Below are 27091 nucleotides of genomic sequence, written 5' to 3' on the forward strand. Positions count from 1 at the left end.
GAATCGACTGTAAATGAAAAGTGATTTTCTCTTGTTGTGTTTGGTCGACTAAAAAGATACCAACATTGTCCAAAAGCACACAGGTTTTCTAGCTCTTCAAGGTTTAACTGAGTGCCATATGGCGCGCTTGTATCCAGTACATCACGGTTACTCATGGTGTAGTCTGTGCTCCAGTATTAATGTCTAATGGTTATAAAGGGTCGACTGAGTTTGATATTGTTGTGTCCCGCATTCTTCGCGGTTTTCTTTAATATAATCTCGTAAGCCACTTTAAAGATTCATCTACTATTGCCAATTGTATTTGAAATCGTATATCTAAAACCAGTATTACAAAAACTTACTCTCCAAAATAGTATTCATCTTTACAGTGAGAGGTAGGAGTGATGCTACCACTTCCATGCATAACTCACGTCTATTAATAGATGAGCTCAAGTTTCTAAAAGCTAAAAGTACATGGAAATTAAGAGCCAATATACAGCGATGAAATACAGACAAGCTATGACTGATGCAATGAGCTAGAGAAAATAACTTTGAGGCTATGTGTCATAATTATGTCTGAAGTACAAGGACAGACGTTATAAAATTACTCAAAAGGTATAGGCTGAGACATCACTGTTAAATGTTCCAAAAATTTTATTCCTGCTATTAAAAAAAAAAAAAATTCATATTTGCGCGTTTTTACCCCGGATTAGTAAAGATTAAAATTATCCCAAATTTCCAATTTTCCGCCAGGCACAAGTTATCGTTTCCACGCATGGCTCACGTATAATAATAAATGAGCTAAAGTTTCTAAAGCCAATTGAATGACAATATACATCGGTGACATGTAGACAAGACATGACTAGTACAATGACCGAGAGAATACAAATTTCAGCCAACTACAATACCTATATCTGGTGCACGGAAACAGAGATTTAAGTATAGTCAAATGGTATAGGCTGGGACAACGTTCTAAATGTTCCAAAAATTTCATTCTTGTAAATAAGTCCACTGCACTGCCCCAAATTTCAGTTTTCCACCAGGCACAAGCGAAAGAGAAAGTGGAAGTGATTGTTGATACATGTATCAGAATAATTGTAAAGTTTGAAAAAAAAAATTGAGCCAATTTGTCTAAGTTCGTTTTTGGAGCACAAAAAGTAGCGATGGATCTGTCGTTAAATAGAATAATAATACTAGTGAAAAAATTTGTTGCTCAAAGATAAAACACAACGACCAAAAGGTCTATTTTCTACCACCTGGTTTTCTCAGTGTGATTTATGACAAACAACATTCACTCGTCATGCAGAGCATTGAGACGTACGGTATTCCAGGGGGGTCAAGTATGGGGCCTTCCCAAGAGACCAGCCTTATCAGTAATTATCATCTGTTACCAAGATTATTGTCATAGCAACCATTAGATCTCATTACAACCAGAGCATAAAAAAAAACACGAGGAAAGAGGGAAGGGGGGGAAATTGGTAATAATCTTCAGGGTCCACCCCACCCCACCCCCCTCCCCCACCCATCCTGTTCTACTACACGATTAAGACATCAATCTTAAAGTTTCTTTACAAGAAGACAAATTTATTACTGTTGAAGCTAATTCCTTTATGTCTACAAGTTTTCCTTTGATTTTTCAAAGCTAAAACAATCCCAAATGTATGTAACTGTTGGTACAATAAATCTATGAAAGCTTTCCTTTGAGGAATTCAAGTACACAAACACTATCTGAGTCCGATATAGCTTATATTTACTCCAATAAAATAGAAATACAAAATAACAAAACTCCCAAAACAGGTCTAGACAGATATATTCTAGCCCAAGCCAAATAAGAACTAACATTTCAACACTTTCTTAGGTTGATTTTCACTTGTCACAAGAGGTCTAATAGTCTGTCTCCTATCAGGAAGAATCAGTTTTCTTACTCCTGCTCAGATTAAATGTATTCAAAATGCAGGAAGTACTGAATATTGCATTCAATCATACGAGAGAACAAACCTACCGGTAGTTATGTTGTTATCAAAAACAGGCAAAGCACGCAAATCCCAAGCAAATGCTCCAGAAAGGTGAACTTTGACTTTCCATTTTCAGAAAAAAGTAAAGTCCAGTTTATGAAATTCCTTTCAACACTCCACCCTTCACTCTCTATATATTTTGTTTTGTTGCTTTTCGTGACAGATGTTAGCACCTCTAATTAAGGTAGCGTCCCTAGTTACATGTAATAAGAGGCACAAGCCAGTGCCATATGTTTTTTTTCCTTACCTTATGGGACACACAGTGTATTCTGCTACAAATGCTCCTCCCAACTCAAGTATGGAGAGTTTACTTAAGGATTACCTTGAGAATGCCAGACTTACTTGGCAGTACCTTCAAATGAAGCATTACATATTATAGAGACATCACTCTTTAGGTAACCATGTAATATTGATTTATCTTTCCTGTGCTAATACGACATTGCTAAGTGTTTTAGCTGTGTCAGTCACTTCCTACACCTGACAAAGGGCTTCCCCCTTGAAACTTCAGCTTTTGAGACTCTTTACAGTGGCAAACAACTTACATTATGATACATAAATTTTAAATAAAAGCAAATTATTTTAGTGTATCCCCATTGACACAGAATCACAGTTTCTTTAGAAACTTAGCCTCTTTGCTCATCATTATGGTCTTGGCAATTATATATGCTATCACTGTATCTATGCATGCTATTTAACAATCACAGCATCTTTAGAAACAACTAAGTACCTTATTTTTCGTCACATAGTAAAAGTTTATGTAACGTCTTAATGCAATTAATCATGCCTTTCCTGGTGATAATATTCAAGTGAACCAGGAGTCTGCATCTTTATATCATGCAGAATACAAAAAAATTCAACCACACAACAAAGTAAAAGGCATTTTTAAAGTATCGTTAAAAAAATGTGATTAATATTCAAAGTTACATGGATACACAAGAAAAGACCAAACTTGAGTATGGAAATCTTGGAAACAGTCACTCAAAGCTACTAGGGTTTCCTGAGGATTTTCACTTATCTAACATAAGCCTCATTAACTCCTGTTACATGAACTCTTCACACCTTAACATCAGTTTGCATCTTCTCCATACTGTTTTCTAAAAATTTTTCTAAGGAGCTGCTGAGGAGAATTTGTTTTAACAATCAAGAGCTTCTCAAGTTGATGATCACTTCCTTTATCCATGTAAACTTAATGCTTGATTCGGGGGTGACATTCTAAAGAGAAGTAAACTACCAGTCAATTTTCAAGGTTAAAGGGTAAAAATATTTTTTATTTCCCTTAGTAGTTAACCCTTTAACTCCCATGAGTGACCAAGACAGAATTTCTCCTTACAATATCAATACAAAATCAAGTAGACAAGTGATGAAAATAAAGAAAAATATTTATTGGAGAATTATAAGTTGATCTAATATCAAATTCTCCAAACTAACATCACAAGAACTATATGGCAGACAGTGGGAGTTAAAGGGGTTAAGTTTGCAGGGCTCTATCATTTATTAGCACAAGTAATGAAATGATTTCCCAAGTGAGCTGCAAATAAAGTGTTTAAAGAAAAAGAAATCCTTAAAAAATGTCAAGCTGATCTAACCTAAAACCAATTACTGTGTTATTGAAAGCTTAACCCTTTAACACCCGGAAGTGATTAGCATGTAACTTCTCTCTATTATATTTACACATCATCCAGCAAACAGGTAATGAGAATACTCAAACTTATCGGGTAGAAGTTTTCATCTTGATCCAACAAGAAATTCTCTTTACTAGTTTATAAGGAAATGTGTAGCAGTTAGAGGGAAGATTACAAATCAGATCTAGGGAGTTAAGGGATTATGCAAACTCAGCCATGAAGCAATTTCTCAAGAGGGCTTCAATGGTAATCTGGAAATGCTCTGTTTTTGAGCAACAACCCACCATGATTGGTTCAAACTATTTGTTCTATGTACTAAACTAATAAATTGGGCAACTGGTTAAATTAATTATCTTTATCTAAAGTTTTCACTTTGCAGTCACTTCCATTTTTTGTTTTGCCACCCAATCAAAAAGCACTTCCACATACTCACTTCTGACTTGTCATGGCCTCAAGCGGTCGGCTGTAGGCCTTGGTAGGGAACAGAGGAACCATTTGTCTTCTTAAAGCAGCAGTGGCCCTTGGATCGGCAAAACAGAGTACCAAGGAGGCCAACACTCATTGCAATGATGAGCATCGGCCACAAAATGCAATGCAAAATCTTCATCTTATCACTTTTCACTGAAGATCTTGTTAAAAACACCTCATCAAGTTTCTTTTGATTATAGAAACAGGTGTAAGTATCATGAACTCGGCCATACTTGTTTTCGAAGCTTGATACACTTTCGACATTTCCATAAGTATTACATGGCTGAGTGCTACACTGTAACAAAAATATAACAATAATATTATACAATGGCCAAAAAATGACAAAGTCTATCTGTAAAACTACATATTTTAGTATTTTTCTGCAACTGAAGGATTGTAATGCGACCTACATTGTAAGAAGTCTATGTAGAAATTATGTTTTGTAAATTAAAATTATCATTATTCCTACAAATAAAAAAAATGTTTGGGAACAAAAGTAGAAAATAAGTTTACAATGCCATGTAGTTCACCATAAAACACATCTTCCCTTAAGAGTGACTGGCATCTAATTTCTCCTTACAATATCACCCTTGAATCACACATTAAAGTTATGACAATAAAGGAAATGATCACCACCTAAAGAAGCTCTTGATTGTTAAACAAATTCTCTTGTTAGCACCTTAGGAAATGTATAGAGAACAGTAAAGAGAAAATGCATAATGATGATAGGGTGCAAAAAGTTAAATGTTATTCAATCACAGAAAACACAGTGATCCTTAGTACAGGGAGAGAAAGGGTGAAAACAAGGGTACTAATAATGGTAATAGGACCAAGTGAAGTCCAATTTGGTCTGTAATCACACAAGTACTTAACAAAATTGAATGACTGTGAAGCAGGAGTCTGATTTGTTAATTATGAGTATGATTACAGACAGAATTGGACAACACAAATTTCTGTTACTAATTAATCAAAACTATGACAAAATTTGAGAAAGAAACTAGACATTGGTTATATGTTTTCATAAAAAAAAAACTGTTAACTCAGCGAATTGCAAGACAACAGGCCATGCACATGATGGGTTCTGTCCACTTACACAGGTATGATGTGTTAACTGTCCCTGTAACTGTCCTATTACACTGTCCAATTACAAGCATGATGCACACACCATCCAGTTAGTGCTCAAATCAGGCTGGTGATGACCAATCACGTTTGAGAATTTTGTTATAGTTTTGATTGGTAATAAAACTGTTATGTTAGTCCACTAAAACCTTTTCAAAGGTGATGTGTGTGAACAATTTTGTCACTAATTGAAGTGATAAGCTATATGAAATGTGCACTGAAAGTAAACACATGAAGGTTTTCCTTCGAACAACTAAACGTCCGGTAGTCTAATATTCGTCCATATTTCTCTTTGAAAAATACCAATTTCTATTGGAAATATTTCGTCTTCATTTAGAATCCTCAAGCGCTTCTAGAAAGTGAAAAAATTTGAACGTTGTCCAAAGACGATTCTAGAAGGTTTCGAGTACTGCGTGTTACTCAGCCGAAAATATACTTAATAAAAACTAAAATTGTTTACTAAAAAGTCACCTCTCACCTTGTTTTTGCTGTCGTAAACATTTTCATACAGATAAGCAATGTGTTCCTCACCGCTAGCGTGGTAGCCCACTCTTATCTCGAGACAAGGGTAAGACGAAGAACAGTACCGACCACAACTACAACTTTTATCCTCTCCTGTCATTTCACTAGAGGTGACAATGCACACGGCTTTCTTCAGCTTCATGTCGTTCATGGTGGGATGGACGATAAGGACACCAAGCACAATAAGTAATACCAAACCTACCAGAAAGAACGAAACGCCGAGCCGGGTGAGACGGTAGGCACAGCTTCGCCGAGGGTACCTACGACTGATGACCACCGTGTTGGCGATCCCTTGTTGGATCGTTATCTCCTGCTGCCGACGATGATTAACTTCTCCACTGACGACATTAGGACCAGGATAATATTGTCTGGGATACCCAGTATTGTACAGATGAAATGCACCCGGCTGTTGGGAATAGGACGGTTGCTGTTGACCCTGTTGAGCGCTTCCTGCGAAGTTGGATCCAGGTTGAGTCGGCCATTGTTGTTGTATTGTGGGATTCTGAATTACTTGTGGGTTTTCCTCTCTATACTGTGGCACTTGAGTGTATGGCGGTGGAGGTTCCATTCCAGTTCCACGTTGTCCTCCGTTAGATTCGTCATTTGGGTGAACAACAGTCCCAACCAGCCTAGATTCCTTCTGGGCGTCCATGTTAAGGTTTGTCAGCAATCGCGTCTCGCAGAAATTTTTTTTAAGATCACTTTCCAAAGGAGCGTAGACACCAGGCTCAGTTAGGTAACCAAGCCTTCCAGGGATTTGTTAACAATTCTACACTCACCTCCCCCGACTGGTTGAAGTGCGATTGGAGGGGGACAGGGAAGGGGACATTTTTGTTACTTAGGCGAGAAAAAATGAATGGGAAGTTATCTGTTAACCTTTTTTTTTTTTTTTTGAATTTTCGCGGGAAAGAATATTATCTCGCTGCGCTCCGTTCAAATACGAATCTTCTGCCTTTGGCTAAAATACGCTTTCTTCGTGAATTCTACTCACGGTCAAATGGAACCAAAGGGAATTTCAAACCTAGAAAATACTTGCTTCTCGATAGTGTCTTACAAGCTCTGGTCTCAGTGACATGTTTTTCCGAAGGACTCGCTGGATTACAGCACAATCGCGAGAAGTGCACCTCGTCGAGTACAGGTCTTGAAAATGTATTCAATGTTAAAAAAAAATCCCAGCAAGCAAACAACATTAACCTTTCGGTGAACTGCGTAATTGAATCAAGTACTTTTTCTGGACCGCAAAATTCGTCATAAGTGTAGTAATCCAATTATTTATTCTGGAAATTAAGCTTATTTCGACTTAATGAAGCAATTGGTATCAATCATATTAAAATACGTATTTGACAACTTGATATTCTTGTTAGAACGTCATTGGAAGTTGTACCTCTAAAGAAGCTACGAGTAAAATCTGCACGTCTTAGTCATTTGCTTGATTATTTTTTGACGCTGTTGTGTTGCGCATTCATCTGAAGTGTGCTTGTATGAGTTTTCAGGGTGCAAAGAGTGAAAACGGTATGCAAACCTAATAATTTCGACCCCTCCACCCCTCCCAGCCCCACCGTCTACAAAAATGAGTAGTTTCTGGACCATATTGACTTGAAATTTTACACTTGGTAATTCCTAAATTGACTGATGCCTCACACAAGAGAAAATTATTTTCATATCATAACTGTGCACCACTGGGGCCTTGCATTAATAAAAAGGCTATCTGGTATGTTCTACTAATTACTCTAGGTCAGATGCGTTTGCAACAAAGGATGGAAAAATGAATTATTATTGTTATTGATATTATTATCATTATTATCATTGTGTTACATACTCTTAACCAAATTTGAAACTTTACCACTCCCCTTCCCCAAAGCAGCTACATGTGTACAATATAGGACTTTTTAAAAGTGCTCACTGTTTAATGCCTCAAGGCTTGCTGGTTTGGCAATAAATGGAAAAGTAATAAAAAAATACATTCAGTTGGATTTAAATGACTATAATATTTATATATCAATTCTATCTGAGCAATGACGCGGGATATAGAAAACAAGACATTGATTGCATTATATAAGGTGGCTTGATCCAAATGAGCCAAGAAAGCTTTTTTTTTTTTGTTTGGTACCTAATCATAAAAAAGCCCCATATTCTGTAATTGTAAGTCAAATTCAGTACTCTAACTATATTCAATAGACCTTACTGCAGTTTTCAATACCACCTTGATGGGTTGGTGGGTAAGCGTGACCTTGCAGTATTTGCATAAGAATTCAATGTCAAATAATTTTTGTGAAAATTCTGTTATGATGAAAATATCAGTAATGCAGCAGTTGTACACGTTACAGGAAAAGGATTCTTCTCTAAAAAAAAACTCTTCTTGCAGACTTAAAATTTCCTGAAAAAAATAACAGACAGTGCATGGAAAATCTATTACAAACAACAGGGTAAATTCAAGGACAGGTACAGCCATAGCTACTATGAAGTAAGCATCCCTACCACTCCCGAAATGGATTATAAGTTGCCTCAGATGTCCAGGCAGTCCAGGGAACAATTTAAGCATTAACTCAGTTCTGTGAAATCAGATTAATTGTTGCTAAGTGCATTATTTCATGACAACATACTTCAACAAGTTAGGTATACATATAGTATATACCACAAAAGCAAATGATGTCTGGTGTTATCACTAATTGAGATATGAGATCAAGAAAGTATAAGGTTATTGATAAAGAGTTAAATTTTAGCCTAAAGCTTTCTGAGTCATTATTTTGACAATTTACTGTACGTTGTAAAATTACAAAGCAAAACACTAAATTTAGGTTGTAAAACACTAAAATACTTACTTACTTACCTTTCGGTCTCAAAACGTTCTTCTCTTTGCTGCTTTAAAAATTTGAGCTTGTGTTTTCTACACACCGAAGTTCCTTGTCTTCTCCAGTGTGATAAAAAAGGTCACGCAAGCAAGAAAAGGCTTGGGCACAAATTCGGTAGGCTTGGCTACTGAAAAAATTTTTGCTGGCGTTCTCACAAGATCCTTGAGAGTACAACGTAGTTCTCAGGGTTTTTCTCTCTTCTCCCCTAAAGAAATACGAGAGAAGACCCTGGGAACGAGATTGTGTTTAAGCGTATTTCTCGCGCGCCCGGAAACCGTCAAGTAAAGCACCCGAAGAAGGTTTCGGTTTTACTGGAACACACCAAAAATTTCGCACCCTAGAAAAACACGTAATTTTTTTTTCCCGAAAACTGTTTACGCATGTCTTGATCTGAGATGTATCTGCCGTCGGGGCTGTCTGAATCATACCAGTACAATCGAGAAGATACAAGACGATACATGGTAAGAACATCGATAGGGAATAAAAAAAAAACGACATTTTTGAAAGACATTGGTCATCAGATGAGAGATTTTCATAGTCGGTGGCTTGATTTGAGAACAAACTTTAGCGTGACATGTGGCGCGAATTTCCTCAGAGCGTGAAGACGTAGGTGAGCATGTTGAATTAAATAAACAATTGCAATATCCTCCATTTAGCGCGAAAATAGGCACTGATACTTTTCGCGGACGTTATCTGTTCTGACAAGCGAACAGTTTTTCGAGAACAAAGCTCCAGGGACCAGTTGTTCGAAGGCCGATTAGCACTAGCCTGGGGTTAAATATTAATCCAGCTTTCTTTATTTCTTTGTTCAAAAATCCTTTTTAAGGAAAAATCTTCCCTATTACTTTTAGGGAATCCAATGATGAAATTGCAAGCAAAAATATTTGAACTGAACTTTCTCTTAAAGCTTTCAGACCTAAAATCAAATTTCACACTAACCCTGGGTTATCTTAACCCAGCTTTGAACAACCCGGGCCAGAAAAATTGTAAGCTGTGAGGGATTAGGACTTCTCCGAATACAAAACAAACACTTATACGCATCCTTTATCAGGTCTGTAGCTGTTTGCGATCATTATGATACAGGAAATCCCCATTTATTGCAACGCAGAACTAGTCTGTATCCATACCTTTCACGGCTAAGCGGTTGTAGGGATCCCATTGTCATTTCAGTTACAGTTACACAGTAGGATCTAGGTACAAGATTAACAACAGCATTGACTCCGATCTATTGAGCGACTTTCGATTGAAATAAATGTAAGCTTCTGTTCCATTGGGAGACCAGTACGAGAGAAGACCCTTTGTACAGTACTATATACTGGACAAAATAATATTTACAAATGTAAATTACATTACAATATCCTGACTCAACATATTGAGACGACGTCCTTGCAGTCGGAACTTAGGGTGTCGGGGGGGAAAAAGACGGTACTCTATTTGCAAGGCGAAAGCAAGGATGAAAAAGCTGAGCAGCGGGGAATTTCGGTTTATTCTTCTCCCGACTCAGTGTTTGTATCTGTTGCAGGTTCGAGATTTCTATTACTTTCCAGTCAGCTAGCGTGGAAGAAAATTTTAGATTTCTTGATTTTCTGATTTTTTATTATTACTGATTGGAAAACCTCTTGAATTGCTTCCTTACTCGGCTAAAAGATAAATTAATTATTTCCGTGTCGTATTTATTAACTGGTTATTCGCAGACTGAGCAAACCACAAAATGAATGAAAACACTAAACATTCAAAGAGGAAAGAAAAATATAAAAAAAATAAGTAGTATAAGTAAAAAAGGTAAAACTGAAAATTTTGAAGCGTAAAAAAAACATGACACAAGAATTATACAGTAATTACTTTCTTTTTCCGTTTCTGTAGAAATCTTTGATAATAACATATTTATATTTCGAAAATCCGAAATAAAGAGAATTTGAACAGCTTTGTACTTCCACCCACTTCAACATACATGCCTTTACACATCACGACAAATGGAGTAGAACACAATCAGCCATATTCATGTTCCATCATCCCGAGAGTATTTGTACAGCTTGGCGCTTCCACGCACTTCAGCATCGATTTCATTCTCACGTCTGCGATGACTACCTCTACAGATCACGATAAATGAAGTCGAACACAACCAGACATATATTCATGTTCCATTGTTCCGGCGAATTAACAAACTGAGTTGCAGATTACTTGGATAGTTTTCAATTGGCGGTGAGCTCTGTGTTGCGAGGGTTTCGACTCGAAAACGAAGTTAAATCCACTTGCAAATTTTGCCGTCTTGAGTTTCTTTTCCTTAACGAAAACATCTTTCCATATTCTCTTCTGAAACTCCTGTTTAGGAAACCGTATATAAAAGGATTAATGGCTCCTGACAAATTTCCCAGAATTAGGTAAAAAACATAGACCTGTCTCGGAAGAGACACTTCACCCCGGAACGTGTCTACAAAATCTATGACCGCAATCGGGGTCCAACAGGCCAAAAATCCTATCACGGTGATGAACAGAATCTTTGTAACTCTGATATCTGCATGAGTTATGTTGTCCACAGCCATAGCACACGATCGCAAATTTTGAACTGTTCTCCGGTGAATACGCATTTGTCTGAAGACAAGAGCATAGCATATGGTTAAAGTGAAAGTAGGCAAGCCGACGTAGAAATACACGATGAAGTTTGGAAGGGAAATCTCACCTGTCTGAAAGCAAAACAACTTTCCGGGATGAAAGACATAACGTCGACCCGAAAGTAAATAAGGTAATGGTTCCAAGCAAGCTAAGCCGACTCCAAATGCTATCATAGTTGAGGTTTTCCACTTTGTAAAAATTTGCCGATAATGTTTCGTTAGGACCATTCGGTAAAATCGATTGATCGCGGTCAGGGTTAAGGTTAGCAAAGAGGCGCAAGCTAAAATTATGACGAAAAATCCTTGACTTTGGCAAACGCTATCATTAAATGGCCAGTAACCAACGATGGCAACAGCTATAGAATACGGAGCACACAGTAAAGGTAAAAGAATATCAGAGATCGCCAGAGACACAATGAAGTAGTTAGGAATCGTTCGCAGTCTTGAGTTTCTGTACACTGCCAGAAGAACACAGGAGTTTCCAACGACTGCCACCGAAATTGTTAACAGATAGAAAAACGTTTCAAATATCACAACCTTCTGATCTCGGTTTAAAAGTTCTTTTGCCAAGTTTTCGATTCCTTTCAGCCGCATCGTCGTCCTCTAACACAGGAAGAAAATTCTGTTTAACGATGACTGTGATTGATGGACACTAACTAGCTTTAGGCTCGCACTTAAGCTAGCATCTAATGACGAAAAGTGGCATGAAACAGTATGAGAAACGAGATCGCCAGAGACACAATGAAGTAGTTAGGAATCGTTCGCAGTCTTGAGTTTCTGTACACTGCCAGAAGAACACAGGAGTTTCCAACGACTGCCACCGAAATTGTTAACAGATAGAAAAACGTTTCAAATATCACAACCTTCTGATCTCGGTTTAAAAGTTCTTTTGCCAAGTTTTCGATTCCTTTCAGCCGCATCGTCGTCCTCTAACACAGGAAGAAAATTCTGTTTAACGATGACTGTGATTGATGGACACTAACTAGCTTTAGGCTCGCACTTAAGCTAGCATCTAATGACGAAAAGTGGCATGAAACAGTATGAGAAACGTTTTGGAACGTTGCCCACCGCACTTCCTTTGTCCATTTCGCTTTCGTAACACTTTCTGCTTACGTAAATCCCTTCCCCTCACGATCTCGCGAGGCTCTCGCTCCGTCTGCATTGGGAAGGTTTCACGGTTCCCTATCTTCGGCTACTGCAGATAGCACAAGCCTCGCAATCGGCCATGATCATCCTCGCCACATACGATAATTTTTAGAGTCAGGTTGTCTTTTCCCCATTTGAACCACTGAAAGTAACTTTTGAAATAGCAGGGACTCGAGATTTTATCCGATGTAAAATTACAGAGACACACAGCCCGGCTCAAGCCGCATCTGGGGATGCGCCCCTTTCATTACCTGGCCGTTGGAGGTCTGCGTACGAGATAAAAGGGAGTTTAAGACATCTGTCGGAAAAGGATACTCTGTTAGAACGTTAAGGGTTATAAACAACTGAAAACATGTTGACGAGGAGGCACTGGAAACCATAGTGAGGAAACCTTTCTTTATAATTTTAGTTTTAATATACGACCGCTTTGCAGCTACAATTCTGAGTAATTTGTGAAATTACCTAAACGATACGCGCCTATAAGCCCAATGTGGAGTTTCTTTCTTTTATTTGGTGTAACTCTGAAAGTTGACGATCATTTGTCAGAGCAGACCTGAAGCAGACTTGGTCAATGTCAACTTTATCTGTGCGATATCAGGGATCGATAGCTGCAAAGAAAGAACTTTAAAAAAAAAGAAGGCAAAAGGATGCAGCTTTAAAATCAGGGGTAACTTCTTAAGGCGGGGGTAAACCTGAAAAAATGCCCATTTTTCACTCATTTTTCACAGCTAGGACTTAATTCAAAACTTAGGCAAACTATATATCCCTGGAAAGCTTATGACTTGAAGATCATGGAAAAAAATATTTCAGACTCAACATGTCAATTGTAATAGGATACCACTCATTTAATTGAGCCACCTGCTGGGTTCTACCAGGGGTTACTTCAGAAAAGATAACTCCTTCTGGAATTAATGAAAAATAACGTTTTTAGTATCAATTCAAAGAAGACATGTTGCTTATTGTTATAAGCAGAGGGATTTCTAATATGTTGAAAACATTTTAAATGATGATCAATTAAATTTGACATGGAAAATCAGAGGGGTGTTTCACTTCATAACTTTAAGTACATACATCATATGGAAAATTGCTCTGCTTATAACACAAAACTTATCAAAAGGAACAAATGCTGAAAATTTCATATCAATTGGATAAATTGTTGTCAAGATATCCTTTCTGGAAGACAAAATTATTGCGTAATGAGAAAATGGCCTTTAAACTTACAGATAGCAATCAAACTTAATTTTTTACAATATGTAACCACTATAGTGGCCCAAGTGTCCATATTTTGTCCACAGGAGTATCTAAAAGTAATTTAAAAACATCCTGGTTCATAAGTAACTCCTTCAGCTTCTCGAAGGGCTTCCTCTCGACGAGTCCTCAGAAGTCGCTCCCCTTGACGCCGTCTCTTTTCCTTCTGCATAACCTGCAAATCGGACTTAGCCTATCTTTTACTGTCTTTTGCATGTGTTGCCACTCTTGTACAAACACCACCAGGGATACAAAGCCTCTCCATGATTTTTAGCCTACTAAAAGACTCGGTGGTTAATGTCATATGATTTCCCTAACTGGGTCACACCACTGGATGGTGGAAGTGGACTGGATTCCTCACAGGAACTACACTGAAGGGAAAACTGTAACCCCCACTCTTGCACTTTTATCTTCCTCAAGAGTTAAGGTGCCTAAAGACAAATCAAGTGAAAATTTTTAGATAAATCGGGCAATTTTGTTATAAGCAAAGTAAAGACCTCAAGTCAGAAATACACATTCTGTGATTTTTCCCCATAATTTTTTGTTTACAGTGTATATGCACAATACCTAAAAATCTTTCTCTTACCCAATCCAAGATTTAATAGATAAATCAGTGTATTTAGCAGGGAAAAACTGGAACTATGGGTCGATATGATATGGGAAATAAGTCATAATCGAGAACAGAGAAAGACAGAGATTTAAAAAATTTCTCACCTTTCTCACACACGTGTGCCTTTGAGACGGCCGTGGATAAATTTTTCTCATTTATTAATCTAAATCCCTCGCTTTCCTCGGTATTGAAGGTATACTCTTCATCAGAGCTGTCTAAAAGAAGCGGCATATTTCATTTTCTTTCTGGAGGAACCAACGGTTTCTTTAGAGTCCGAGTCAGAGAGCTGATTTTCATCCAGCGAAGTGCTCGGAGTTGAGGCGGCGATTTCGTCAACATCGGGAGCTGTTTCTTCAGACTCTTGTTTTGTTTTCGCCTTCCAGAAAAACTTCTCTTTCTTTTCTTCCTGTAGACAGATCTACTTTTCTTTCCGACCATTTTCGATATAACTTTTCCTTTGATTATAACTTTTCCTTTGATTGCTCCGAGTACACCGAGTGTCACATTCGACAGAAACTGCCTCTAAATCTATCCCATAATGGGTTTGACCCTAGAAAACCCTTCAGATAAGACTACATAAAGTATCTCTCGTTAAATCCTGCCCGTTTGGGAGCTTGGTTGCCAGAATAACACATCATAAACAACTGAAAAATCAAAAAATGCTCTTCTCGTTGCCATGGTAACCACACCATTAACCAGAGCGGGAATTTTGAAATCGCTCAAAAAGGCAAAAATAGTGAAAATAAGTAGAAAATTATTTTTCCACAGCGAAGTTGAATACCCAAAGCTGCAAATTCCGAGGAAAACAAAAAACTCAGTTTTTGAGCAAATTTCAGGTTTACCCCCGCCTTAAGACAGAGGAAAATCTCTGAGATGTGATCCGTATGATAATAAAAGGTTAAAGGCACTTGAAAATCGAAAACAGATTGAAACAATAACCTAACTATATGCTTGATTCAACCACACATTAATACGATAGCTAATCTTTCATACAATTTATGATAAAATGTTTATGATTAGGCCATTGACGAAAGATCTTGATATGGAACAGAACTGGAGGATTCATTCTGCTTCCTGTAACGGCAGTGTCCTTTATCTCGGCAAAACCCTATACCCAGAAAGACGATGCCGATAACCAAAACTAGCCCTGGCCACAAGAAGGAATGCATCAACTTCATGCCATCACTCTTCAAAAGTCTTTTTGTAAAAGCTTCGTTGAGATTTTTGGGATTGTAGTAACAAGTGTACGTGTCGTTAACTCCACCATAATTAATCCAAAACACTGTCACATTTCCATCATTATTGACGTCGAGGCAGTCACACGGCTGAGTGCTGCACTAAAAATTTAAAAAATAAAAAATAATAAAAGGCATAAGTTTCTTGAAAAGTACAAAATAATTATCAGGAAGGTGGAGTTTGGGTCTAGGTTCGAAATGGTTCCCAGGACTTTCCGACGTTCTTCAGCCCAAATGCAAATGAAAAACAAAACTAGCTACTGAAATGACATGTGCAATGATATAACTCTTAAACAAAGGCGTTAAAAAAAAAAAAAAGCGTTAGTTATGTGAAGTTCAGCGAAACTGATTTGATACCTATGTAAATAATGTCTTCATTCATTATCAGATCAAATTGTAGTGTTCCAACTGCGCATGCTCTTCTGTTATGGTTTTTTTTTTCGGTGCGCTGTCATTGGTGCATTTTGACCTTCATCTTTATTAAAAGCCACTTATTTAGAAGTGGCCCTTAGGCTGAATTACAATTATTATTCAAATATGAAGTGAAAGATTGTCATTTACACGGACAATTGATGACTAATTCTGTTTGCTACCTTTGCGCGATCTTCCCAAATCAACGTATTACTACGTATACATACATTTCCTGACACGAAGATCATTTCATGAAATCCCGCCGTATTTCCAGATCTTACCTTATTTTTCTGCTTGTAACTATTTTCATACAGATAGGCTGTGTGCTCTTCACCGTTCGCGTACAAGGCAACTTCTATCAGAAGGCAAGGGTAGGACGACTTAGACGACATGAAAGAGGGCACGGTGTTCGTGCAACTACAATTCATCCTTTCGCTTGCTACTCCAGTGGATAAGACTCTACACTCGGACGTTTTCAGTTCCATGTCGTACACTGCGAAACGTGCAACTGTGAGACCAAGCACTATCGCGGCCACAACACTAATCAGCGACAAAAAAATCCCTAACCCTGTAAAATCAAGGCCAGTTCTATGTTTTTGAGACCTCTCCGAGACCTTCTCGTGTTCCATTTTAAGCCACAATTTCTTCAGCTTGAGCGCGTTGCAATGCAAGATTTCTGAATAGCTATGTAAGAAAAGAAAAGATATAAAAACCGTCGAAACTGTCAGATTGAACCAATCCCCGAAAACCGGAAAAGGAAACCACGATCAGAATAATTATTTCAAGTCACGTTTTGTCACGGCAGCTGCACTTAAAGCATGAATGATCACAAAGCGTTCATGCTACAGATAGCCAGTTAGTATCAGGAGTAAAATAGGCTGCAAAAGTAAAAACTAAATATACAACTAACCAAATAAATACCAAAAAAGTAAAAAAAAAAAGAAACAAATTGAAAACTTTTAAATACAAGAACAAAAGAACAAAGAAACAGCCCTAATGATGTCGGTGTTAACAAGAGTTTGAGGCGGTTTTCGGCTCCTCTTTTAATCACGATTTGGGTCAAAGATTTAGTTCTATAGTATTTGGAGAGAAATTCGCTTCTACTCTATTTTGATAACTTTCCAAAACTCCCCGATATCATCGGCCCTTCCTGACAGATTTGGTACCAGAAAAACGTTCTCAGAACACTTAAGTTCCTTATGACGGCGAACAATAATGATATCAAAACACGGAAAATTATAGTGTTGCCCAAGTGTTTATTGTCTTCGATATGACGTCATTTGGATCGACGTTCTCCTTTGGACGAGTAACTATCACGTACCATTAGTAATTTCATCCATTCATGAACCTTAGACAGGACAAGATCATAAAAGATATAACTATCCTTGAAATAAACCCAATTACTTATTTTTACCATTGCTACCATCTTCAATTGAGAGAAGTCTTTTTTTAAGTTCATAAATAAACATCTAACTCTACTTTAAAAGGGTTATCAAGTGAATTGTAGGGGAGAGTGAAGGGAAAATAGTGAAAGGTGGCACGTTTTAACAAAGAGATTCCTTGATGCCGCGCGACTGTTCAGGAAAAGATGCGACAAGTAAAGTGATATGACGTCAAAATGCGGTAAGGACATGCAAGTGGCATACGAGGGGCAGCCGAGTGTGTCCATGATGTTCTTACCATGCATAATGCGCTAGAAATTAAGGCAATCACAATCAATACAAATTTGTACATCAACGGCAGTCTTTCCTGGAATTGGTTTTATTACATCAAGTTAGCAGAAGCAAAGAAATTCACAACTATCTGTATACTTAGTGATCACGTAAAAACGTTTGACTTTTAAAAGAAAATCTGGTCTCCCACGCAAAAACAATCAAACTAATAAACAAATTAAAAGCACCACCAACGACATCAACAACAAACATAACAACAAAAGGCCAACCTAGAGTAAAAATATAATAATTTCCTATTCCTCTAAGGCAGCTGGTGAGGATTGCGTCTTTTCAACCCAAAAATGACAAATATCCTTAGCTTGCCGAAATATTTATCAAATTGTCGATCACTCTGAAATTCTAGGGTAGCGATGTAAACAGCGGCAGCTTTACTTTCTGGCCAGAATTCCTTTTTCGTAGAGCAACGTGACCAGGTCAATCTGAAGAACGAAAAAAAGGCAAAACACGAGAAAAAGAATATCAATAAAGGTGTGAGTTAAGTAGCAAATTGAAATGTTCAAATGTAAACTGCAAGGAAAAGAGGAGAAAATTTTAAATTTACCTTGTAATTCGTATCATCATGAGGCAGGTCTTTCACTGCAATGTAATCAGGGTAACTCTGTAGAATGCTCTCTATTATTGGACCAGCCTGAAAAGCAAAGTGCGTAACAAAAGAACAAATAATAATAATGATACTAATAGCTAAATAGAGCAATTTTCAAAAGAGTGTCGAAAGTAATCCAGGATTGCATTGGTTTTGTTTTACTTCCCGCTGTAACTGGTCCAGAAAACTCGCGCCACTTTCTCAACCAATCAGATGTATAACTAAAACCAAGCAGCCCGCGTTTTCCCGTTTTCCCGTTTTCAGAAAACTCGCGCCACTTTCTCAACCAATCAGATGTAAAACTAAAACCAAGCAGCCCGCGTTTTCCCGCGCTTCAGGCAGTATGGGTGTTTTTACTTTGAGTTTTCATTGGCTCTTAAAGGTATGTTCCTTTCATCTACTTGGCTGTTGTGATTACTTTGGTTTTGATTTTAACGACACCCAATCAAAAAGCGTTCCAACAACTTTAACACAAGCAGCACGACACGGTGCTTTGAAAACATATGCCTTTCTTGGTCAAGCTCAATCAACTGAGTAACTGAAGCTGGAAAAAACTCAAGTTCAAAAGTAAAAGTTTTGCTTTTCCAGACTTTGACCTCCGTCTCAAAATTTTCACGGATTCAATAAAACTTTCCTTGTAAATAATGTGTTACTCGTGTAACACCGACTGTTTCTTTCTTTTTGCATACCCGGTCTTTGACTGTTGTGTTGATGCTGTGTTGACAGAAGTAAGCATACACTTGAAATTATTACCTCTAAACCAAACTCCAAGCTGTCTAGCTCAATCTCGTGATAGACTCTAGAATTCTGCAGTGTGTGGTAAACATGCACGACTTCACCTTCGACAACTAGCCTACAAGAAAATGACAATTTCCAATCCTAAATTAAATTTGCATGTTTTGTTTTGTTTTGTTTTTTTTTAAGGGAAGGAAGAGTTGTTTTAAAGACAACTGAGGAACTGCCAAGTCAGCGACGCATTCTATCCACAGGCCGGAAATCGTGAAATCTCGAATTAGCACGTACACTCTGGGCGCCTCATTTCAAATTAACCCTGTCACTCTCAAGATCTCATTAACAATTCTCTTTACTGTGTACCGTACAGTTCTCATACTGTCAGTTTTGAAGAATTTGGTATTGGATCGGCAAATAATCGCTAACTGATATTTTTTTATATTCTCATCACTTGTGTCCTTGATACTGTATTGATATAGTAAGGAGAAATCTTTACTTGGTCATTCGTGTGAAATTAAATGGGTTACAGTAAGGACGGGAGATCCTACCTTGCCACTCCTTTTCGTATCAGCCTGACTTCTGTTTCCTCGTTGATAGAAACTTTGCCGATAATCTTTCCTTCTTTCCACGAAGAATCACTGCCAAAGACGCTCTTCTTTGTTTCTTCTATAATAGAACGATAAGCCTCTTTCACTTCATCAGCTTCTAAATAAATCTCTCGGTCGCCTGTCAAACACCTGTCATTCTACTGTCGGCCCTCTGCCGACCAGCCGTCGGTCCACTTTCGGCCGACAGCCGACAGTTAGCCGTTTACATTACAGCAGTTTTTAAAGCAATCAAATCGTTAAATATCTATCTAATTCTTTAAATCTTTAAATACCTACCTAATTCCAATAGCTCGCCTTATTTATGAAAGAAAAATAGTGAAAATCTTCAGATTCGATCATTTTAGTTCACTCACCTTCAGTCAAAACTGGAGGCAAAGAATCTCGAAGGACTCCCACTGCAAACTGGCCACAACAACAGAAAATTTAGAAAAAGGAGAAGGATAGACAAAGGAATACCATTTAATCCTTTCGCTCACAAGATCCCATCAGTAGTTTCTCCCATTGTCTGCTATACAATCCTTATGATGCTTGTTCTGAGAATTTGGTATTGGATCAACTACTCATCCTCTAATTGATATTTTTCTATATTCTCATCACATGTCTGCTTGATATTATATTAATACTGTAAGGAGAAATTCTGTCTTGACCACATATGGGAGTTAAAATGTGAACAAAATATTGACCAAAAAAATGTCTGCAGTTGAACATTTTACCTGGTCGACAGCTGCATCAACTGGAGCGTGTGATACCAATTTCATCATAAGTTTTTCCACCTTCTTCAGGAAATCTGACCTCTCTTTGGTGTTCTTACAGAAAAAAGGCATTTCATGATCAAAAGTGGTGAAATAAAGAAATTCCTTGTTCATTCATGCTGGAAGAGGTACCAGTGCAAAAAAAAAAGATGTTTGAACAGGCTTTCCTTATTGTCTTCAACCTTAAATCAGAATATTAACTAAAGTAATTGCTTGCCAGTAAAGATCCCTGCTACACAGCCTAATACCAATGGGAACACAGTTTTATTTCACGAAGTATATAACACACAGTCTGACTTAAAAAGAACATAGTAATTACTAATAAGAGCAAAGTTTGTTTGTGTATTTGTTGATTGAAGTTTTAATTTATGCCTTTTTTTTCAATTCTTACCATGGGAACTCACCGATTCTGAATTTGCCACACCCATATAGTCAAGATAATTAAGTGGCAATCCTTGACGGAATTCACGATCCTCTTCAAATGCAACCTGCAGAGCACCTGGAATTAACTGTAAATTTGAATATTCAAATAAAATTGAGAATGAAACATGGAAAAGCATAAACAAATAAAGTACATTTTTCTACATAAATTAAAAAAAATGAGCAGTCCATCCTTTTCCCAAGGAATCTGTTGGGGAGCAAAAAAAATTCAGCAAAAACAAAAATTATGTTGTGTGCCATGCAGAACTATAGGAGTAAGGCAGCTTCTGTTCATGCACCTCACAATGTTCCCCAGTGCACTCTAACATCAATTTTTTGCTTTTGCTTATTTGTTTTCACTTGCGCAAAGGACTTTGCCAAAAATGAAGGACTGCTCAAAGTCTACAAAAAATACAGGTAGTTCACCTTTTCCATAAAATCCATCCAGGAGGTCTTTTGATAAGTGGACAGAGTGATATGTAAAGAATGTGTATCACTTGGTGTATCTGCCTAAATGTGATAAAATAATAACAAACTGGATAATTACTATTCCAGTTCCTACACTTAACTGGTGTTTTTATTAACAATTACAAGAGACAGTCTACTGTCCTGAAATATGAAACTTCTTAACCCTTTAACTCCCATGGGTGATCAAGACAGAATTTCTCCTTACAACATCAATACAATGTCAACCAGATATGTGATGAGAATAAAGGAAAAAAATATCAATTTGGGATAATTAGTTGATCCAATACTAAACTCTTGTGACTACCATTATACAAACTGTATGGTTGAATGTAAGGAGAATTACAAATTTGATCTGGGAGCTAAAGGGTTAAACACACATGTTCACACATCAGGGTAGGTAAATTACAAGAACTGAAATATTAAAATTAGGTATTTCTCACTAGTGACAGCATTAGAGAGGGGAGGAAGGGGTAGGTCATGAAGTGCCTGTGATCCCTGGGTTGAAATGAAAATATTTCCTTTGGAGATTTCCATTCCAGTGGTATCTTTCCCTGCCCACTCCTTGCATGTATGTTTGTATGTAGCCAATATAAATTTAAAAATCCCAACTGGCAGGAGGCAGACAAGTTATATACATTGTACAAAGCACAGTAAAGGAGATGAACTTGTGGCAAACAAGAAAAAATCCAATGCATAGTAGGGTGGAGGGCTTGAACCCGAGGCAACCAGATTACAAGCCCAGCACCTTTACCACCCAGCCACACTGCCTCCTTCACAGCAGTTGTCTGGCTTGGTCATGTGACAAACTCTTTACCCACCAAAACAAAAACAAAAAATTTTTAAAAATGCATGAAAAAATTATAGCCCCTGGTGAAAAATTACAGAAGGAACCTGTTGTAAAGGTTGAAAGAGTACAGGTTCAACTATTGGTTGACTTTGGGGCACCTCATGAAAGAAAATTACTAACCTGATGGATTGTCCCTCTTGGGAAGTAGAGGACATCTCCAGCAACAAGCTCTGTATCAAGAATGGGTTCACCAATTTCTTCTTGTGTAAAGTTTTCTGCCAAAGGATTCAAATTTGTGTTGTGTAAAAAGACAACATACTGATAGTCATTCAAAAAAATGAAAATTTTCAGACTATACAAGGAGTACCGTAAATGTATATTGTAAATAAGTATTTTTAGCAAGTTAAAAAAGAAAAAATAAAAACAGCTAAGAAATTTAATTTTCAAGGTTTTTTCATTTTGATAGTGGTAGGATGAAAAGGCAGTAATAGTTTGACAACTTTTAATCTTTTAACCCCTTATGGTGATCACCAACTATAGCAGCTCTTGATTATTAAACAAATTCTCTTTGTCAGCACCTTGGGAAATGTATAGTGAATAGTATGGAGAATATGGATACTGATATCAGGGTTAAAGAGTTAACATAGCCTGACCAATTTATACTGAAGTATTTTTTTAAATCTCTTTTTTCTAGGTTACTCTTATCTATTGTACATGGAAGGTAGTTCCTTATCATTTTTATCAATCCCTGAAGTGTCTGGCTTCTAATTTCTTCCAACAGTATCACCCTTGAATCAAATGCAGAGGCTCCTGATTGTCAAACAAATTCTCCTTGTCAGCACCATAGGAAATGCATGGTGAACAGTAGGGAGAATATCCACACTGATATTAGGGAGAAAATGAGTCATTGGTTTATTGGTCAATTGATGGCAAGATTGATTGATTGATTTGTTGACTGACCTTTGTGTAACCTACATGTTGTCGCATGTAATTAAGTACTTCCCTATAATAACACAAATGTAAAATATACATATCTTTTTTTACGTGAAAATGCAAGACTTACCACTAGAGTACCTTGGTAAGGCTTCAGCATCACATCTGGAAAAAACAAAAATATTAACATGGGAGATGAAGGAAACAAATCTTTCCAAATCAAACTACAAAGATATAAAGAAGACAATTACTATTCAAATCACAAAAGGCATATGTACCATAAAATCAGTCTTCTGTCTTTGAATGTTCTTTGGTAGTTCTCAGCTCTATAGTTCATTTACATGTACCTTGGATTGTAAAGTCTCCAGTGTTTTTTCCCCTCCAGTTGCACAACAAAGGCTTCAATGTCATCATAATGCGGGGCAAAGCCTTGAGAGCCAGCTGGAGTTAGATAACTAAAGTAAAAATAAACACAGTTTTGATTTAATATTAACCCTTTAACTTCCACCTGAGTGATAAACATGTAACTTCTCCCAATTATAATATTGGAGGCGTGGTGGCCTCATGGTTAGTGTGCTCGACTGTGGATCAAGTAGTCCGGGTTTGAGCCCTGGCCATGGTCATTGTGTTGTGTTCTTAGGCAAGACACTTTACTCTCAAAGTGCTTCTCTTCACCCAGGTGTACAAATGGGTACCAGAAAAAATGAGGGGAGTAACCCTGCAATGGACTAGCATCCCATCCAGGGGGGGGGGGAGGGGGGTAGCAATACTCCTGGCCGCTTCATGCTAATGAAACTGGAGTTAAGCGTTGGCCCCATGGGCCACTTGGGCCTGTATAAAGGCTTTACTATTTTTTTTTTGTCCCAATAATATCCATTTATCATCAGAAAACAGGTAAAGAGAAAACTCCAATTTGATCTAACACCAAGATTTCACAACAGATATTGAATCTTTCCCTATTCTCTGCAAGACTACATGCAACTACATGTTGTATGCCAAATGACTTTCATACAAGCATAGTCTCACACTTTTTAAGATTATACTAGGGTAAAATGCATCTTCATTTCATTCACATGTAGAATGGAAGAGTTATTTGTTATCAATAAAAAACATTTTAGAAACAGCAGCTTACACGTTGGCACCAACCAGACAACCAAAATACTCCTGTAGAAGGGAAGTCAACTTCCACACTGACTGTGAAAAAGCTTGAGGATTGAGGAAACGAACAGAACAGCCATTCTAAAAATGAAAAAATTGATTCACCTCTAATTTAAAATAAAATCCAACAAAATAGAAAATAGAGATAACCAGTTACTTTTTCGTAAGAAATGTCATACTATGCAAGAATGATAAATAGAAGGCTTTCTGGAAATTAAAAAAAAATACATAATTATGCTGCACTAATAATTTTAATTAGAGAAATGATTTTCATGATAATAAGGAAAATGACATTAATAATAATAATAATAATAATAATAATACTAACAATAGTAACAATCATAGAAACACTAATAATAATTCAAATAGCAGTCCACTCTCAGGTGGTTTAGGAAAGGCTCTCCACACATTTTTTATCACTTCAAACAACAAACTTCAATAAGTAATATTCTAGGTTACAAAAGACTTAAAAATGCAAGTAAAATTTTAATATTATTTTAAATTAAAGGAAAACATCACATTGACCATGCAAAATAACTCATTTTTTAGTGGGAACAATAAAAGTGAAAATAATCTCAGAAATTTTTAAAAGGATTCATTCTTTCACTCCTAGCTTAAATGTGATTAAAAAAGACATTCTCACTACATTATCAATACATTTCAAAGCAGAAAGACAACAAGGAGAATGAAAAATATATCAACTAAGGGCTACTGTTCCATTGAAAAACAACTTCTCTATGCTATAATTAAAAAAGATGTATAGCTTACAGTGTGAAGAATTAATCTTTTGATCTTTATACCTCATAATAATCCCATACTACTGGAGCATGAGCTCTCCCTGAAGGATTGTGGGTCTCTCGTTGTCCATTTTTATAAGATGTCACATCCAGATTGGTTGAGAATAGAACTCGGTGCTGAAAATGGTATTTCAATCAAGAAGAGAGATTATTTCACAAGAGACACATAAACCATGAAATTTTTAGATTATTCAAACAGCATCTGATTGAATCATAGTTCTGTAATTGCTTAGGGTTAGTTAGGTAGGTTAACCCTAAACCCTAAGCAATCACAATGCTGGGGGTACTAATTATGATAAACTCAGCTCTCAAGACAAGAGGTCCACACTGCTAAGGTTATCATGGTTTTATAGCATGCAGTGGGCAAGGGTACTTCTACCCCTCCTGGATAGGATGTTAGTTCACTGCAGATTACCACCCCCTTCTGCCCTAAATGGAAGTTTCCTTGTATCCTATCTGGTGTCTGCTGATACTCATGAGGAGTAGGAAGAAACAATGGTTGAGTAAAGTCTCTTGTTCAAGAACAGAACACAATGACTTGGCCTGCAACCCTGAGGGCACCCTAAACAAAATTAATCACCCACATGAGTGGATCCTCCCCTAGTTCCCAAAGCATAAAATGATTTTAAGTTTTGATTCTTCCCCTGGATGTGATGCTAATACTTGAAGGTTACCCTCTCTCCACCCCTAACAGATTGTGAATTTCCTATTCAGCTACCAGGTACCTATTCTTCTTGTGGATAGAGAGAGGCACACTGTGAGTGTCTAGCTTTGTCTTTCCCAAGAACACAACACCATGACCCAGCCTGAACTTGAACCTGAACTTTTAATCTAGAATCCAGTGCATAAAGCATTTGGTTAATCCTTAACCCCTATGAGTGACAGTCATTTAATTTTTCATTACAGTATCATTACTGAATCAAACATTAAGGGAATGATGATCAGCTTAAGACGTTCTTGATCGTTAAACATATTCTCCCCATAGTTATCATAAGGAACATATGGACAACAGTGCAGAGAATATGCACAATGATGTTAGGGTGTAAAGGCCTAATGTGTCTCAGTCAGTATCATGCATTTTTAGTTGAATTTCATCACCAAAACTTAGGCAATGCATTTCCTATAAGGATGGCAAAACTAATAAAATGCTGACATGTACCTCTCTAAGAATAGTATCTAATTCGCTTGTGCTGAACCAGCCATCATTATAGGTTAGATGATGTCTCTTGATCAACAGGGGTTTCTGTTCCCATACGTCACTACACAAAAAGAAAAAAAAAGATTAATTGTTAATATATCTACCTAAATGAGTGTGTTTGGTTGAGAGGTGTTTGTGCTCACGCTTGACTTCTGAGGAGTTCAGAATATTTCAGCTTCTCTGAAGAAAAATCTAGATTCCATAAGAATTACAATCCACCATCCTAAGTAAGGGGGGGGGGGGAGGGTGGAGGTAAAAAAAAAAAAATGGAATGTTCTATTAGGATTCAGTTGCGTGTTATTGATCTTGGTTCTTGTCGTTTCCGTTTCCAATAACTGCAGATCAGTACAGTTTGAGTCTCTGGGTCAAAAACACTGTTCCGAAAACAAACTAATAATTCCCTGTGGAAAGTCAACGGTTAAACCTATACCTGAAAAATTTCCCGGGTTTCACTGGACTTATCAACCAGGAGAAAAGTCTATCAGCTTCTATATCTCCTTGTTCCGAGTTCCACTTGGCTTGCTCTTCCTCAGAAGGTTCTTCATTCCCGGTCTCACTATCTGTTCTGTCTGATTTATCAGCGGGCAAGTTATGCACGGTCAAGTTACTTGAAGACTTTTCCTGTAAATCTACACGATCATAACTTTGATAGCCATTCCTCTTCTTTTTCCGGCTAGACAAGGACAGACTCTGTCTGAGTCTGTTAGCTTTACTAAGTAACTTCCCTTTTCCTTTCTGTTTAGGTTCTAGAATGTCTGGTGTACGTTCCTCGTGATCGAATATCCCATTTGTTCCGTCGTCGTCCAAACTTTTACTGCCGCGCAATTTGCTCACTTTCTTTGAGGTGCTCTTCGAAGGATTTTCGTCGAGCGGCCTTTTCTTTGATCCAGACGGTTGATTAGCCTTTTCCTCCACTTTCTGGGAACTTTCTTCATCCTTTCCAATCTGCGATTGATACACGGAAAACGCAGAGCGCCTTCCAGAACTCGACTTCATTTTTACGAGAAGATACTCGTGTGAACTTGATTCTCCCGCGTAATATATCAGCGGCTTTAGCAGTACTCGTATGCTCCGTGGTGCAAT

The 27091-nt window shown here is 37.4% G+C and overlaps 3 protein-coding genes across 5 annotated transcripts; all 3 read right to left on the minus strand.

The window, feature by feature from the left end:
- Positions 1-1542: 1542 nt before the first annotated feature.
- LOC131769969 (calcium-activated potassium channel subunit beta-3) lies at positions 1543-6421 on the minus strand. Of its 2 annotated transcripts, XM_066169713.1 has the most exons (3): positions 5682-6421; positions 4050-4379; positions 1543-3206 (listed from the first exon to the last, which is right to left on the minus strand). In XM_066169713.1, exons 1-2 carry the CDS (start codon positions 6375-6377, stop codon positions 4068-4070), a joined length of 1008 nt encoding a protein of 335 aa, XP_066025810.1. In that variant the 5' UTR covers positions 6378-6421; the 3' UTR covers positions 1543-3206; positions 4050-4067. The 2 variants fall into 2 exon arrangements, with proteins under 2 accessions (XP_066025810.1, XP_058941679.2); XM_059085696.2 differs by having other exon boundaries at positions 1543-4379.
- A 3687-nt stretch (positions 6422-10108) lies between these two features.
- LOC131769965 (neuropeptide Y receptor type 4-2) lies at positions 10109-16542 on the minus strand. 2 transcript variants are annotated; one of them, XM_066169922.1, is made up of 3 exons: positions 14298-15213; positions 13174-14014; positions 10109-12651 (listed from the first exon to the last, which is right to left on the minus strand). In XM_066169922.1, exon 3 carries the CDS (start codon positions 11781-11783, stop codon positions 10770-10772), a length of 1014 nt encoding a protein of 337 aa, XP_066026019.1. In that variant the 5' UTR covers positions 11784-12651; positions 13174-14014; positions 14298-15213; the 3' UTR covers positions 10109-10769. The 2 variants fall into 2 exon arrangements, with proteins under 2 accessions (XP_066026019.1, XP_066026020.1); XM_066169923.1 differs by lacking the exon at positions 10109-12651 and adding an exon at positions 16121-16542 and having other exon boundaries at positions 12718-14014; positions 14298-15530.
- Positions 16543-17221: 679 nt separating this feature from the next.
- Positions 17222-27050, minus strand: LOC131769956 (ribosomal oxygenase 1-like). Its single transcript, XM_059085684.2, has 15 exons — positions 26439-27050; positions 25970-26069; positions 24814-24927; positions 23988-24094; positions 23203-23310; positions 22986-23020; positions 22103-22197; positions 21094-21177; positions 20652-20756; positions 20209-20301; positions 19849-19897; positions 19436-19553; positions 18909-19008; positions 18114-18200; positions 17222-17991 (listed from the first exon to the last, which is right to left on the minus strand). Exons 1-15 carry the CDS (start codon positions 27002-27004, stop codon positions 17941-17943), a joined length of 1812 nt encoding a protein of 603 aa, XP_058941667.2. The 5' UTR covers positions 27005-27050; the 3' UTR covers positions 17222-17940.
- Positions 27051-27091: the final 41 nt, after the last annotated feature.

Source organism: Pocillopora verrucosa, chromosome 7, assembly GCF_036669915.1.
Source record: "Pocillopora verrucosa isolate sample1 chromosome 7, ASM3666991v2, whole genome shotgun sequence".
In the NCBI taxonomy this organism is placed as follows: domain Eukaryota; kingdom Metazoa; phylum Cnidaria; class Anthozoa; order Scleractinia; family Pocilloporidae; genus Pocillopora; species Pocillopora verrucosa.

Bases quoted from the DNA above. Each gene is read 5' to 3' on its own strand.
- LOC131769969 (XM_066169713.1), bottom strand. From the start codon at position 6,377: ATGGACGCCCAGAAGGAATCTAGGCTGGTTGGGACTGTTGTTCACCCA. The intron at 4,380-5,681 runs GTGAGAGGTGAC...TTTTTGTTACAG, and splicing joins TTTACGACAGCAAAAACAAG to TGTAGCACTCAGCCATGTAA.
- LOC131769965 (XM_066169922.1), bottom strand. From the start codon at position 11,783: ATGCGGCTGAAAGGAATCGAAAACTTGGCAAAAGAACTTTTAAACCGA.
- LOC131769956 (XM_059085684.2), bottom strand. From the start codon at position 27,004: ATGAAGTCGAGTTCTGGAAGGCGCTCTGCGTTTTCCGTGTATCAATCG. The intron at 23,021-23,202 runs GTACATGTAAAT...TGTTTTTTCCAG, and splicing joins TGGAGACTTTACAATCCAAG to ATGTGATGCTGAAGCCTTAC. The intron at 19,554-19,848 runs GTGAGTGAACTA...GTTCTATTATAG, and splicing joins GCCTCCAGTTTTGACTGAAG to AAGAAACAAAGAAGAGCGTC.